A 16572-nucleotide genomic window follows, 5' to 3' on the forward strand; every position below is an offset into this window, starting at 1 on the left:
TAATCACATCACATCGCTCTTGAGCATCTGAGCTGTATTCTAGCAGATAACATCAAGTTGCGTTCAGGCTGAGCTGATTAACAATGCATCACTTTTTGGGGACATTTCAGCCACTGCAGTGAGCAGAAGACTTTGTCTCTAAATTACAGACATCTAACTGACTTCCAGGCAGCACTTAAAAAAAAAAAAAAAAGCTGGGTGCTGTAGAAGAACTATGCTACAGCAGCCAGAGAAAAAAATTGGGTTTGCACCATGACCTGGAGACATGCAGATGGAGGCTTGAGCATGAGATAAACTGGGAGGATTAAAATACTGGACTTTTCCACAATTTTCTTCTTTTTTTTTATTGTAGAAGTAAACGCCTGCAGCTTCTAAGCAGCTCAGCAGTGATTGGGAAGCCCCAGTCAATATGAAACAAGTGTTGCAAAAATTCATCTTCACTCAGGAGGGAGTGAGTGGAAAAAAAAGCAGGAAAGACTGGAGCTGATCCGGTCCAATGATGACAGGACTTCCGACAACAAAACAGATGGAAAAACACACCCATCTTACAGCACTTGGAGAAGAACATGTTCGTAGACATTTGGATAAGAAAAAGTTTCACTTTATTTCCGTTTAATGGACAGATATTTACAGACATACACAGTAACTGGTGAAAGAATCTAATTCTTTATACTTGTATGATTCAAATCAGGATATAGAATGATATCCAGAGAAGAGCAAAGTAAATGTATTCATTCTTGTTTTCTAATCCCTAATCCCACTATCTATTCACCCACTTAAAATAAATATATAAAGAGTGCAATAAAACTCTCACAGTGTTTCTTTTATACAGCATCAAAACCTGCTTCCCTAAACCATTTAAGTAAAAATTTTATATAAATACATCTCTGATATGAATTTCTTTCAGGCCTCAAACATAATTTTAGTGACAAAACCTTTGTCATGTAAATAAGAACATAAATGGTTGGCAGCCTATTTGAGCATTTTATTCCGTTAAAGGTCAAACTATGAGCATTTCCTTCTTTTTGTGTGGTTCACTCCAGCAGCTCAATGTAAGTAGAATACATGGACATTCACTTCTATGCAGATGATACAATTATTTATTTATGAGACTCAATCTCGAAAAGAATTGGTAAACTCTCTTTAATATTCATCTAACCTTTTTTTAAAGGTTTTGAGCAAATTAATCAACCAAAAGACTAAATATATATTTTCCACACACTTGCAAAGTGCAAAAGCAGTTACTACATAAGGCGAGTCTCATGGGGGAGAGTTACATTTCCTGGCTTGATAATCACCTATGATGCCCATTTTTTCCCCACTTGTTTCGATATAAACAAATTTGATTGCAAGAAGAGTCAGGAGAGGGGATTTTTGTATTTATAACTTTTTTGAAGTTAATGATTTTGGCTAGCGGAATTATTTTAGAGGTGAATATGTAGACTGGTAGGCTACAAATACATTCCACATTGGCATTAATAAAGTTGGAAAATCCTATGAAAACTAAACCAAAGCTGGATTTTTATTTTTATTTTAAAAATCTTATTTTAACCCCCAAAATGGTTAGTCCAGAGTAACTTATTTCCTTCAGTTGAAAAATGCTGGATTCTGTATAAAGTACTGCTCTGTATTTCAGCTGAAAAGGCAAAGACTCAACCTGGCAGAGAAAAGTTGATCAACATTTTTTGCATTTTCTTTTTCTAATTCTTTTTGTTTTCTTTCTACTAATTTTTATCAGTTAGAAGAAAAGTAACATATATGTTAATGTTTATTATCGAAGTACTCATGCTTCTGTTCAAACTTAATTCCAGTGTAAATAACTCCCATTGTTTGGAAATATTGTTTTTCATTGTTATACAGAATTAACCCAAACTGCCTTTCCAGAACAAATTCAACTTAGAGTCATTACCGTCACTTAACATTTTAAACAATTTTTAAAAAACCAGCTTGAACAAAACAGTATCACTGCTTTAATTTCTCTTTTTATATATATATTTATTCATGTTTGGGGTTTTTTCAGTGCTTTATCAGTACTTTTATATCTAATATTTTTTTGCCATTTATCTATTTGTTAGAAGAGATACTGTATCTCATTGAGCAAAAAGGCACATTGCTGGTTAAATAAAGTAAAGCAGTGTATGTACACAAACACATCACGTTTGACCTTTTGCCTACAAGAGCCTCTTTTCAGCAAAGCTCTGGTTTCAGTTCTGACGCTAAAAACCGAGGAATCAAGACTGCTCTGTTTTTGTTCTTCCTCTCTCACATTTAGAGAATTAGGCTGTAAAAGCCCCATTTTGGGGCTCTAGTGAGAGCCAACTGTTAAATCAGTCATTCATCTTCGTTGGATGTTGTTTCGGTTCGGTCGCTACCCAATATAAATTAGTTTGATAATTATTTCTTCTTGATTCTACCAGAGCTTAGTTCTCATTGATATTTTAATTATTTTTAGTTGAAGTGAATTTCCAATCCTGAGGAATAAATATAAATCTCATGATTTTTCCTATTGATATAAAATGTAGCTCGCTGAGTTGAGCAAGTATTCATCCTTCTGGCTTGTTTTGACAGATTGTAAGACAATAATACTGGTTAGATGGGCCCAGCATCACTGGAGTAAAATATGTCCTTCCTGTTTTTAGTGTTTTAGTGTTCCTAAAAAAAAAAACACCACTAATGAGGAGATGAATATAACCAGCTAGGCATGATAAGGAGTTGATGAACCCTGTTTCCTGCTTTCTTGAGACAAACACTCAGACGTTCTCACAGTTAATTAACTTCAGCAACAACGGAGCGTTTCATGAGTCTCATCTCTGAGTATGCAGTCTCTCGGTGTTTCTTGTTTGTTTGTTTGTCTGGTTGCTGACTCTCAGCTGAGTTCCTCATACATGCGTGGCCTCCCGTTTCTTCTTTTGCCTCCTGCGCCTACACAGCAGAACGACCAGCAGAATCAGCAGCAGGAGGCCCAACGCGCCGCCGATGAGGCCTGCTGCCAGGGGCAGGCTGTTGCTAGCCGGCGTGTACTCCATACAGGACCAACCGCTTTCCCCCGCGTCGTTTATAGCTGCCACACAGACCTCCGCTTTGTGGTCGATCTGGTTCAACGTTGTGCTCCTTTGGTCCTCCTTCACTATCTGCTTCTCCCCACCTTTCATCGTCACAACATAAGATGTGACGTATGAAGGTGGCGCACACCAGCGAACCACTACTGCCGAGCCGTTCCAGGACACTGAGCTCAGAGTGGGACTTTCTGGATGCTGGTCGGGCAACGAGATACCCGGGCACAAGCAGCCGAAAGAGTCAGCGAGGTCCTGACAGGGGGTCTGGTTCTCATTGCATTCGTGGTAGTCGCACCACTGGAATGTTCTAGCATCTGTAGTCATAGCAGGAGTGGATACATCCTCATATATGCTGTAGTCGTCTGTGGGAAAGACGGGACCCCTGGGAGGCACTCCTGTGCCTGCAGCGGACAGCGGACAGAAACCCCTGATGGAAAGCAGGCACACGATCACGAGCGGGAAGGGATGGTTCCTCATGGCAGGCGATGAGCTGGAAATAATATTAAAAAAAACAATAAAATCCATCAGCAGAGTTGGCTAGTAATGTGCAATATGTAGTACTTTGAGGAGTACTATTACTACGCTGTACTTTTTATTTTTACTTGAGCAATTTTATTACCAAGTATCGCTACTCTTGAGTAATATTTCTGGATGCTCTATCCACTGTGAGTCACTTCACTGAATGACTAACAAGCTTGTTTTAACCAAAATGCACACGCACACACACACACACACGCACACACGCGCCCACACACACACACACACCTGCAGCTTTTGTTGAAGTTTCATAAGCGTTATTTTGAAAGAAACTGATTTGGATCAATGTTTCTCTTGTCTCATTTTGTAATTATGTTATTTCTATGAATTCTTATAGTTTTGGTTTTTTAAATAATCAAAATGTCCACATAACATTATATTTTGGTCTGTCTGATCAGATAAGCTGCTTTTTGTATATGAAATCAACTTTATCAGCTACTTTGGGTTTACGGCTATGTATTGAGTGTCTTGGAAAAGACAACATTTCAATCCTGCACTGTTTTATCACCTGAAATCATGGATCACGACAAAAAACTTGTGTCATGTTGTGGATATCAGTGACATAACATTATTAAAATCCAGATTAAATACTTCGAGGTTTATCCTTGAAATGTGACAGAATGTGAATAAGTGAAACGGGCATCAGTGCTGTACTTTCTGCAACTTAGGTTTTGTTTATCTTGAATGAAAGAACCTGACAGAGAACAAACTGTTCTCTTACTGTTCACTGATTCATCATATTTTCTAGATTATATGACATTCAACTGAACAACTGTAACAAATTAAGCCAATAATTTAACACAGGCTCGTATTATTCAACCAAATCCCAGCTGGAAGCACAAGCTATTTCACAAAGTAAAACCATGCCGCTTTGGCAAAAGCAGAAATCAAAACGAGGACACTTAATTAGCAAACTTCGTCACACGTTCCCTTGGTGATTTATAGAGTTGTTTACAGAACACTTTGAAATAATCCTCATTTGCAAAGACTTGGGGGTGCTTCAGACTAAATCAGCATTCCACGCGGTATTGCACAACTGACCCCAAATGCCTGCACGCCCCGGCAGCGAGCACAGTCTGGTCAGCTGGATCTGATTACAGGAAAAAGTTTACACAAAGCGTGTACCTAAAACATGATCTGAGATGGGCTTTAGTGGAGAAATTATGTTCCAGGTTATTATGAACGTCCTCTTATTTAACTCTTCTGAATACCAGCTCACTTTTTGTTGCAGATTAAAGCCATTCACTCATCCAAAGTATTCCATCCGTGCAAACCAGAAGAAGAAGACATGAACTTACCTGTTGCTTCAGATTGCAGCGTTGATCAGAATGTGAGTTGAGCTTCTCTGTGTGCTGCGCCTCACTTGCTCCCTCTCCTCCTCTCGCTGCCCTCTTTATGTTTCCCTCCGGCCCAACAATCACCTCCTTCTTTCTGCCTGCCTCCCCCCCTTTTCACCTCCTCATTCCCGATCCTGCGACTGCAGCTCCGCCTTCCCTGCCTGCTAAACACATTTGCTTTGTCACTGAGTGACGTGCATGCTTGGTAGTGATTAAACCACAAAGCGATGTTAGTCAGATCATCCGCTATTGCAACCAGGTTAGGTGACCCACAGAAAATCTGCTAGCATTCTTTAACCGTCTGCACATTATTCAGAGCGTGTCTCCCTTCTTAATGAGCGTTTGTTCTCCTTTTTTGGAGAGGATGATTGAATGGATTCTGAGGAATCCCCACACCAGGGCCTTGATTCATTGAGGCAAGCAGGGGAGAGGTTTTCCACCTGAATGGATGTAAAGGAAAAGAATGACCTGCAAAGTTGAAAAAAGTCTATTTAACAGTATTTTATTAAATGACTAGAAATAAGCCTTTATAGACTCATAATTCATTTATTTAAAAAAAAAATCTGTTCCTACCGGTGGATAATCTGTAACCTTCTTACAGTGTGCTATGTTCAGATAAATAAGGGGTGTCAAGCTCATTTTTATTTTGGGCCAAATCACGATCATGAATGCTCTTAAAGGGCCGGTTGTGCCAGAACGTATTGATAAAATCTGTTCACGAACTGTTAAAATATCAATGAATTATTAAAATTAAATTATATTATTGAACATCTTTTATATTTAGAAAATATGATGAATCAGTGAACGGTCAGAGAACAGCTTGTTCTCTGTCAGGCTCTTTCATTCAAAATAAAGAAAACCTAAGGTTACGGAAAGTACAGCATTGATCCCTCCAGGATTTTGTGATTCGTTTTGCGATTTTTTGCAATAAAAATCAAAGTGTTAGTGGTACTAATTTGGAAATATTTGCGATATTTTAGCTTATTTATGACGGTAAATGCAAATTTTATTACTCGCTGTATAGATCGTGGAGTGTAATCTGACATCAATTAAGGTTGAGGCAGCTGTTAATTACAAGCACAAAAGTTTTTGACAATTTTTGAGAAAAATATGCAATAAACTCCCAACAAAAAGTGCAAAGATTTGTTGATTTTGTGTGAATTTCCACGATAATTCTCAAGAAGGACTGACTGATATAATTTGGAACTAAACAGATAAAAACTGCATTGATTTGATGGATAACATAATATTTAAACACACATAGTCTTTAGTCTAGAATCTATAGGGCCACATAAAAAGCTATGGCGGGCCAGATTTGGCCCACGGGCCTTGAGTTTGACAAATGTGAGATAAATGACGGTTCTTTGAAAGCCTCATTTATCCCCATTTCAGCTGTTTCTTTGCTCTGACTCATAATGAGCATGAATCTGATTTACATGAATGGCTTCTTCTTTTGTATTTCCTATTTTTTAACCCAGAGATGTAATTCGTGACACATCATAGTCATTTCACAAGCAAACAGGAAGTCATAGATAGACAAATTCAATTTCCTTAACACTCAAGAATCAACTTGAAAAAGTAAAAAGTGTTTTAGAAAGCTCTTTATTCCTGTTAAATTTCATGTTACAATCACAAACCTGTGTGTTTTTGGGTTTATACCAACATGATGATCCATAGCTTCATTTTGTTTTAGCTCCTGTATATCCTCCTATATTTACCAACTCTGGTCTGCTTGTGTCCCTGTACACAAAAAGCAGTCACACTCCATGATACTGCCACCACCATGCTCCATCATTGTGATGGCGTACTCAAACTCAGTTTTGCATCCAACTTTGAGTTACATCTGATTCAAGCACCTTGTTTTCCAGGTTTGCAGAGTTTCCCACATGACTATGGGAAACTACAAACAAAACCTCTTGTGGATTTCTTTTATAAAGGCCAGAATAGTGTCTGATGTCTAATAGTTGTTCTGGTGACAGATTCTCCCACCCGAGTTGTCATGTCCTTTAAACTGCCTCTCTTATAAAAACTGTTCAAACTCTTCTTTATCTCCGGTCTGATTTCCACTGATAAGCCTCAGAGGTCTTCGCAGCTATTGTTATACTTAGAGTAAATTACAAACAAATGGAGTTTCTCTATTACTTAGACACAAAATATTGAGTTTTGTTATTGACCAAATACTTATTTTCCACCCTAATTTACAAGTAAATTCTCTAAAAATCCTACGTGAGTCCCTGTATTTTGTTTTCTCATTTTTCTTGTTTTTGAAAACCTGTTAGAAATAAATTAATATTGTCTCTTAAAGCTGAAGTGTACCATGAAAATGACATACCCCTTTCATCTTTCTAAGTAGGAGAACTTGAACTTGCACAATCTGTGTCTGACTAAATACTTTTTTGCCCCGTTATATTATAAAAAAAATAATAATCAAAACTTTATTTTATTTTTATTTCAGAATTATGCACCAGTTTCTATTTGGTGTAATACGTAAAATTCCGGAAAAGTTATTTTGCTGTTTGTAGTTGTAAGAAGTTTGAGGACTGTGTATAATTTCGCAAGACACTGAATATTCCAGGAAGGCAGGAAGTCCTGGATTACAAATTAAAAGTATTAGACACTCTGGTCAGCTTAAGATGAACGAATGCTTCAGGGTTGTGGAAAATATCAAAACCAGGCGAACTGAAGCATAATTCCTAAGAGAGTAATCACGGATATCTTTAACTCTTCCTGAGAAGACAAAGCAGAACAAGATGTGCTCATGATATAGATTAAAGGTTAAGGGAAAGAAACAGCTACTGGGATGTTTTATTATTATTATTTATTATTATTATTATTTGAAAAATGAATATACGAATCAACTTAAAGTGTCACTGTTTTTCTTGTCTCTCTTCTAAAACCAACTTATTTGTATATGTTTTCCCTTATTTACATTATGGTCATGTTTATTAGCTTTTCCTCCTGTATGTCTCTATAGGTGAGCAGAAAGAGAAAGGAGAGTGTTTAAGTGTGGACAGGAGGCATACATTTGCATCCAGGATATGTGTGGGTATGTGTTTATTGTGCAATATGGATTGTGTTTATCCAGTGATTGTACCTGAGTTTAATACCTTTAAACATTGGCTGCATATGTTGTCCTGGAATCACTCAGCTTACGTTTGCCACAGCTTTTAATGGAGTGAGTCAGATGTGGGTTTGTGAAAACCATTCCTTCCATAATACCCCTATAAAATCCACCAGGAACAAATGTTTATAACCTTGAGGAAAAAAATATAGCGCAAATGGGAGTACTGGCAATTTAAAGAAAATGGAAATAGGATCAGAGTGGTGGAGGGTATTTCTACGGAAATGACACAAATTACTGTATATATGAGGGACGTGTTGTTGCGCAACGTGTTGCTTCTGTTCACCGCAAACCAGCTACATCAGTTTTTCCCCGCTGAACATCTGGCCGTCTGGGATCGGGAGATTGCTTACTCCATCAGGAATGACTCCGTCAGGAATACTTTATTTTGAGTTCTGAAATGGATGCAGTCCAAAATAGGAACTACAAGGCCCAATCATGGAAAAACCAAAGGGAATTCAGGAGAAATTACACGTTTGACGTAAACCCTGCCAATTTATGCCTTTAAATCTGTGATCAGCATTTGCTTCACATGGTCCAATAAAATCCTTTTGGTGCTTTTATTTATGGGCCAAATGGGAAAAGGCAATTGTTATGAATCGTCCCCCTCGGCAAAAGCTACAAATAAATAATGTTTTTATGACATACAGCCTTCTTCCAGCTAAATACAAAGAATCAAGGCCCTGATTCTTGATAATGATGTAATAAGCTCACTAACGCACTCCAGCTAATGGACATTATGTTCTACTGCTTTGCTTCATAACAAGATTTTGTTTGAAATAAAACAATAACCGAAGGCATAAGATTAAAATACAAGAGAGGGTCAGTATTTTTTTGCTTCCACGGAGCCATTAGTAATATGAAAACAACAGCAAGATTTCCTAACACTGATTATGAAATCCTCAAAAGAGCCTCCACAAAAGGCTTTGCAAAAACGTTGCATCATCTCTAGATATACAACAGTGCCACGGAAAAGTATTTTGTAAAGTGTCTGATTTTGCCTTCTGAACTGCTGTAACCTGTCATTGCAAAGACACGACAACATGTTGAAAGCAGTTCTAGTGCCCTGCTGTCGTTGCAGATTTATTGGTTGTAAATCCGTGATGCAAATCTCCAATTTTACCACATGCCAAAGATGTTCTACTTAGATTGACATCTGGCATCTGTGGAGGCCATCGAAGTGCAGTGAACTCATTGTCCTGTTCAAGAAACCAACTTGAGCTTTGTGGTGTATTGTCCTTCTGAAAGGAATAGACAAGGTCAGCAGAAATGTTGAGGCAGGCGGCAGAGTTTCATGCTCAATTGGTCACCCACACCATTACGCCACCATTGATTCAAGCTGGATGAATCCAAGCATTCCTGTTTTTTATGCCAAATTCAGATTCTACCATCTGAATGTTGCAGCTGAAACTGACACATCAGACCAGGCGATGTTGTCCAGTCTGTTTTCTGTGTGACTGACAGCCTCAGTTTCCTGCTGTCAGCTGACAGGAGTGACGCTTAGGGCGATCTTCTGCTGTCCGTTTTGTTCCCAGAGATGGTAGTCTGCATACCTTTTTATTACAATTCACCATTTGAGCCGAGTTATCTGTTCTCCTTTTACTTCTGAAAGTTATTTTGTTCACATAGCTGCTGCGCTCTGATTATTTTCTCTTCTTTGGAATATTTTCCCTAAGATGGCAGAACATCTACAGTTTCTGGAATACTGGCAGCAGCCCATCCGGCATCAGTAACCATGCATTCAGACACTTTATCCCACATAGAGAATTAGTGTACACATGTACAGCAAATTAAAACAACAAAAATAATTTTTGAGAACACAATTTTTTAAAATAAATAAATAGATAGATAAAAAATTAAGATTCCACTTGATGTTGCACCATGGTTTATATTGGGGTTTCTGTGTTTATTCTGGGTTAAAATGATTAAAACACATCAGAGTTTTTAGTGTTTTTTATGTTGTCTTGTCATTTATGTAAGAAACTTTATTCTTGGAGGGGAAACATTCGTAATGTAGTTTTTTTTTAGACGAAACAAGGACATTGCTGTGAGTTTAATTGCAGCGGAGGATTTTATTATAGACTCTGTATTTGAGTGGAGGCCTAGGACGCCACCTACAGGACAGTGTAGACATAACATCTCATTTTGGTTCCTGTTTTTCGTTATTTTAATATACAGTACATGTGCAGAGTCCTGTAGGAAAATATTGCTGTAAACCATACTTATGAGCTAAAAATGCTACGAACATTTCCAGAGAGCATTTTTTAGTTCCTAATGTCTCATATAAATAATTAAAAGATTGTTTTTGCTGAATAGCTGTTTGGGGAGTTTATTCCTAAATTAGGAGGTTATTCCTGAACAGGTGAGTGTTTGTGTGTGAGTAGAAAAAATAGGTTCGCACCATAATGTCACCACTAATGTTTCCTCCTGACTTGAAGCGGTAGCTGCGCCTTTAAGTCTTCACTCAGGGACCAAACTCACAAGCTCAACCTTTTGTTTCGTCATAAAGACGCGACAGGCCTCTGAGTGCAAATCTGGAAATGGGCGAGTCGTCGTGGAGGGCCGCAGTATTTAAAGTATCCGAAGAATAAAAGATGGGTTTCATTGCCGCCTGGAGGGCCTGATTCCCGGGTTTCTGTCGCCTCGCAGCTCCCACCGCCTCACCGCGTCCTACTTTGTCTGCAGGCGGATGTTGAGGAGCGGAGTGTCGCATCTTCTGTTTTTTTTTTCTCTGCCGCGTCTGGCTCACAGCTCGGTAAACAGATGTAACCGGATCAATTCATGCCCTCACACCTTTCAGCTACAAGATCCTGCGCAGTTTAAAGCCTTCAGAACATCAGAACAGCGGATAAATCGCAGCCAATGACGTCCCGGAGGACAGAGTACGCAGCTAGCCTGGACACCTCTGCATCCAGCGCGGGGAGCCGCAAGCAGAGCATCATCAACATCCCCGACAGGATGGAGCCCTGCTACGACCGCAAAGCGGACACCAAGGGCGGGTACGGAGCCCCTCAGGGCGGCGGCGTGACGGTAACCTCGCTGAAATCCCGCCTGGCCCCGACCATCCAGACCGCCATGTCCGCCGCCGTGGACACGCTGCTGGGAGAGGTGGTGGTCGTGCTGAACGAGACCCAGCAGGAGCTGCTGCACAAGGAGCAGGAGAACCAGAGGCTCAAGGTGCGGCTGGAGGTCTCCGAGAGGGAGCTGAAGACCCTGCAGGAGTGTCTGTGCAGCGCACAGAAGCTCATAGACCAGCTGCAGGTCTCCTACACGGGCCCCCAGCAGATCGGCCAGTCGGTGTTTGGCCCCTCACTCTCTTCCATGGCTTCTCTGACCCCAGGCTTGGACCGAGACCACCAGAACCCCAGGAACGTGAACGGAGCAGGCGTGGATCTGGGTCTGGGCGGCTCCGTGGATGAATCTCTTCATGGCTTCGAGCCGAGAGATGAATACAAAATGTGCCAGCTTTCGATCCAGCCAGACGGATCCGTGACGAACCACACGCTGGACTCGTTTTCCTCCAGCTCCTCTCACATGTGCTCAGACACCAGAGGAGCGGGTAAGTCCACAATCTCTGCCGCATTCATTCATATTTCATGCTTGAAAAACAAAACAAATATGGAGGGTATAAAAGTGCATCGTCTAAAATATTAACTTTGCTAGGCCTGTCACGATAACAGATTTTGCTAAACGATAAATTGCCCCAGAAGATAATGTTGTTTTGAGACTATATTCAATCAATATAATGGTAATGACAGAATAATAATAATAGCTCAAAGATCAATAAACTTTACATTCTGATTAACTTTTAACACTGAAACTGGAAGACATTTTAAATATCATCCAAAACAAACAAATAAAACAGCAGAAACAACAAATACAGTCTTTGTAAACAAAATTGTCCTTCAAAAAAGGGCTAGTTGGGACCAAAACACCAAACTGAAGACTTTTATCATCCAGTTTTTGGTTGAAAGAGAGAAAAGAGAAAAACAATAAATTATACAGATGGAAATTTTTATGTTTGTTTTAATTTGTCACTCGATTAATTGCTTATTGTGAGAGGTAGTACAAGCACAAGGTTTTGAGATACAGTTAAACTGCAGTTATTGTGTCCTTAGCCGATTTATATTTCAAATTATTTTTGATACAACCAAGAAGTTTAGGTCTGATAGGGAATGAGAGAAACCATTTTGAGATTATTGACTAGGAACAAATAATCTGTTTACATTTCTTTTTCCAAATGTCATGTCAAATTATTTATATCTTTATGTATTTCAATAGAAAACCCCTTAGTATTAGAGCAGTTAAACCCTTATGTTACAGCCAGCTTTTTGCATGTTTTCACTGTTATTTTTACTTCATTTTTGATTAAAAGAACCAAGTATTTGAGGTTGGAGGGCCTCTGGATCATTTCCCTAATCATTAGTTCCCTCCACAGATTATCTCTAATTTAAATCTGGACTCTGGTTTGGTCACCTAAACCAGTATTATTACTTTCAGTCAGAAGAAACATCAGGGTTAAATTAGGAGATTACTTTAAACCTAGATTTCCCAAGGGTATGAATAATCTGGATTTAACTATAATGTCTGGACATAATGTGGCAACCAAAGCACGCTGAAAATAATTATGTAGTGAAGGAGTTATGAAAACAAATCTCAATGTCTTAAGAAGAAACAGTGACTTTTAAAGACAAGCTTATTGCCCTGTTACTTTTATTTAAAGAAATAATTAGACCATTTCTGCAAACAGAGTTCCTAATGCAATTGCAATACAATTCTTATTTTAACCAAACAAGATGATACAATAAAACCATCATCACACTAAAATGAATTTCACGCCTTGTAGTCATAAGTATTATGGCAACAAAACCTGATTCTGATAATGTTGGGATAAAAACATGATCACAATCTCATTATTTAAAGAAAATTACAGATTGAAGCTGTTACAGTAACACAACAAGCTTGAGTTTTTATATATAAGCTGCCTTTAAAGCAAAACAGGTCTAAGTTATTTCAATGTATTTACACAATTAGGCTGTTAACCTAACAAGACAAGTTCAGGCTCTGGTGAAATTAGATTAGATGTGAGGATTTATTACAAACCCTCTGTTCATCATACCTTTTCTTTCTTCTTTGACCTGAAGATGACCGGCAGCCTCAGGGTCCCAGTGGAGGATCCAGATTTGAGATAAAAGAGGAGCAGGGGCCACCGACAGGTTCTGGTCAGCCCAATAGGAAGGACAGCCAGGTTGGGGACGGAGACGGCTCGTCCCTTAATGTGGGGGACATTGCTTATGGTCAGGTTGGAGGTGAAGGAGGAACTCTGCGTTCTTTCTCCAACCCGCTACGTCACCAAAGACTCATGCGGGAGTGTGGCGGTGCCTTGCAGCAGCAGCAGCAGGGAAGTCTTGATGGACAGAAACCTTTGTCAAGGACTTTTGGAGCAAGCAGAGGTGACACCGTTTCACCAGGCAGAGCCGAGGAGCCTGCGGGGCCGTCGGCTCCCGACACCTCCGGGGAGCCCTCGGCGGACCGGCCTCACCACTGCTTGGAGTGCGGCAAGACCTTCCGTCTGATCTCCAGCCTGAAGAAGCACATCCGCATCCACACGGGCGAGAAGCCGTACCCGTGCACGGTGTGTGGCCGCCGCTTCCGTGAGTCCGGGGCGCTCAAAACGCACCTGCGCATTCACACCGGCGAGAAGCCCTACTCGTGCTCCGAATGCGGCAACTGCTTCCGCCACCTGGACGGTCTGCGCAAGCACCGGCGCACGCACACGGGCGAGAAGCCCTACGTGTGCGCCATCTGCGGGAAGCGCCTGAGTCGCCTGCAGCACCTCAAGCACCACCAGCTCATCCACACCGGGGAGAGGCCCTGCTGCTGCCCCTTCTGCAACCGCACCTTCAAGGAGCCCGCGGCGCTGCGCAAGCACGTCCGGACGCACCGCGACGAGGGCGGCCACATGGGCATCGGCCCCAGCGAGGAGACGGACCCAGACGCCATGGACGACATCAATAACCTCCATCCCGCAGCTCCCTCTCCTCAGATGCGGTTCGGGGAATGGGGGGCGGAGGAGGAGGAGGACGGCCCGGTTGCAGACTGTGTTTAGGGATGAGCGGAGAAGTGGTGACTTTTGTTTTTGTTTGTTTGTCTTTGACAGATAACACTAACGCATTTCTGTTCCACACTACCACTTTAGCACCCTAAAATTTAATTTTTATGTATTTTACTTTAAAATGTCAGTTTTTCCAAAGCCTTCTGTTTGAGTAGTTGAAACAAAGTTGTTGTTTCTACACACAAATGCTCTAAAAAATGTTCCTGTTGGCAGAAATGGAACCACCAGATAGGTTCATGGAGGAGACACAACATTATAAATCAACTTTAGATGTCACCTTTAAAAGTAATCAGTTTTTACAAAACTGCATGTCTTCAACAAAATCAAATTTAGAAATGTTGGAACTGACATAAATTCACTTCAAGATTCAATTTAAGGTCAAAAGAGAACTGGAGGTCGACTGTGTCATATTTCACCCGCATATTTATATTGGTTTTAAGAAAACTAGGAAGTTTCAAATATGCTTATAGGTCAGATGTTTGCCAACACTTATGAGCATAACAATAATTATTTTTTGCCTTTTTATCTATTCTCAAAATTTTAAAAGGAATTTTTTTCCTGCTGAAACATCCCACCATTTGTTGATTTAATTATAATCAGGAGGTAGAACTCATTATTAGTACTGGATAATAAATCAATAATATATATTACAATGGGCATGTGATCAAAATCAATAGATAAGTCTGCTAGATGTCAAGTAATTTCACTGCACTGCATTCTGGGGGATGTAGTCAAAGGAAAGGATTTAACTTCTCAACCTCTCACGGATATTTGTGGGATATCTAGCAACTCACTCATTCTTTGGTTACCTAGCAACTCACTCACTGTGAGTTGCTAGGTTACCTTGCAACAAACAGCAGCAGTTTCAAGTTTTGTGCCTCAGAACTGCTTAAAAATACCCAAAACAACGACAGTGAAGGGAAAACATGAGTACAACAGCTTGAAAGAAAGTTATGGATAAAACAGGAAAGGATTTGTTCTAGCGTTTCTATGTTTGAAACAATCACCTCTTTGACTCCTCCACACCATTTGTGTAACTGTGTACAGATATTTGTCTCATTTTACCATTAAAACCTTTCTCCAGTTTCTCCAGGAACTGTTCCAGGAGTTTCCAGGTCATGGCAGTCTTGAGCTTCTGGAAGATCCCAACCAAACAGTGATGGTTAAAACCTGGACATAATTTGGCGTTTCAGCAGGACAAGGACTCTAAACACATCCAGTCTGGTTTTAGATTGGATTCTTCTGTGTGTGTGTGTCTCTGTGAAACAAATCTTTCTCCAGGCTGTAGGCATCCACCTCAGAGATTTATCCACTTTTTGCTTTTGAATCACTGTTTGGGGTTATTGAACATATCTTAGTATTTAAGGAATATAAACTGAGACAATATGAAAAAGTAAGGATTTAGACAAAAATCCATCTGTAAAATAGATTTTTGTCACCTAATTAATTAAAACTATACAGAAAAACAAACATCAGCACACGCCCATACCCAGTTCGAACCCATTGTTTTAATCATCTTTATAACTCACTCCATGCATTTTTTAAGCTTCTTGCCAATATTTCAACAAAGCCTTTCTGTTCTAGGACTAGTTTCACTGTTATCAGCTGGTTCTTCACCTCCTCACACCTCTTCTAAATGTTTCTGTATATAGATGAAATGAGCTTTGTTTGGTTTTAACTGGGTCTCTCTTTGTAGATAAACGTTCTCGTGCAACAATGACGTACAACTGTAACGTGATTTATGATTTTAGGAGGTCAAAATGTGATGTAAATACTTGACCTTTGAGCGTTTTCATAAAGGCTGTTGGGGCACTAAGCTTTGAGCTACACGTTGGTGTTATTTGACATATATACCAATATAATCTCCAACTATATATAACGGTATGGTTACTCTCAAAGCCATTAAAACATATTAGATTATGTGTATCCAAGACTTCACATGCTAAAGTGGTTTATGCCCCAGATAATCAATTTTCTTTGACTTTCCAGAAGGACCTCCGCATGTAGGTTAAAGATTGCCATTGCTCTTAAAAAGTCAATGAAATGAGTGAAGTTTTATATGCTTTTGTGGACTACAAAAATAAATAAAATCACTATCAGCTTTTTTAGGTTCTGTAAATGTGATTATGTTAAAGGACTGTGTTTCTACTTATTGTCTTACTGTGTTTTTTTGTTTGTTTTTCAAAAATGTTTAAGTATCGATCAATTTAGACAAAAAACAGTGCATCCAAACCTGGAGGCCTAATAATACGTCTCTTTTCTCAATTCTGACAAGATGCCTACATATACTTATGTTTTTTTCCCCCACGTCTTCAGTTTTCTAAAGGACACAAATTGAACAATAGTCATTAAATCATATATTATTTCTCTAATCTCACCGTTAGTCTTCCCTTTGAAAGTTTACAA

General features: G+C 39.6%; 2 protein-coding genes across 3 annotated transcripts; one reads left to right on the top strand and one right to left on the bottom strand.

Annotated features, from left to right (window-relative positions):
* Positions 1–585: 585 nt before the first annotated feature.
* LOC102218368 (leucine-rich repeat neuronal protein 4-like) lies at positions 586–5031 on the bottom strand. The gene is made up of 2 exons (XM_023342927.1): positions 4892–5031; positions 586–3546 (listed from the first exon to the last, which is right to left on the bottom strand). Exon 2 carries the CDS (start codon positions 3531–3533, stop codon positions 2880–2882), a length of 654 nt encoding a protein of 217 aa, XP_023198695.1. The 5' UTR covers positions 3534–3546; positions 4892–5031; the 3' UTR covers positions 586–2879.
* A 5536-nt stretch (positions 5032–10567) lies between these two features.
* Positions 10568–16314, top strand: LOC102218106 (histone-lysine N-methyltransferase PRDM9-like). 2 transcript variants are annotated; one of them, XM_023342754.1, is made up of 3 exons: positions 10568–11610; positions 13196–14177; positions 15251–16314. In XM_023342754.1, the coding sequence occupies exons 1-2, from the start codon at positions 10914–10916 to the stop codon at positions 14158–14160; spliced, it is 1662 nt and encodes a 553-aa protein (XP_023198522.1). In that variant the 5' UTR covers positions 10568–10913; the 3' UTR covers positions 14161–14177; positions 15251–16314. The 2 variants fall into 2 exon arrangements, with proteins under 2 accessions (XP_023198522.1, XP_005803003.1); XM_005802946.2 differs by having other exon boundaries at positions 13196–16314.
* The last annotated feature ends 258 nt before the right edge of the window (positions 16315–16572 follow it).

The sequence above is a fragment of the Xiphophorus maculatus genome, chromosome 11 (genome assembly GCF_002775205.1).
Source record: "Xiphophorus maculatus strain JP 163 A chromosome 11, X_maculatus-5.0-male, whole genome shotgun sequence".
Classification (NCBI taxonomy): domain Eukaryota; kingdom Metazoa; phylum Chordata; class Actinopteri; order Cyprinodontiformes; family Poeciliidae; genus Xiphophorus; species Xiphophorus maculatus.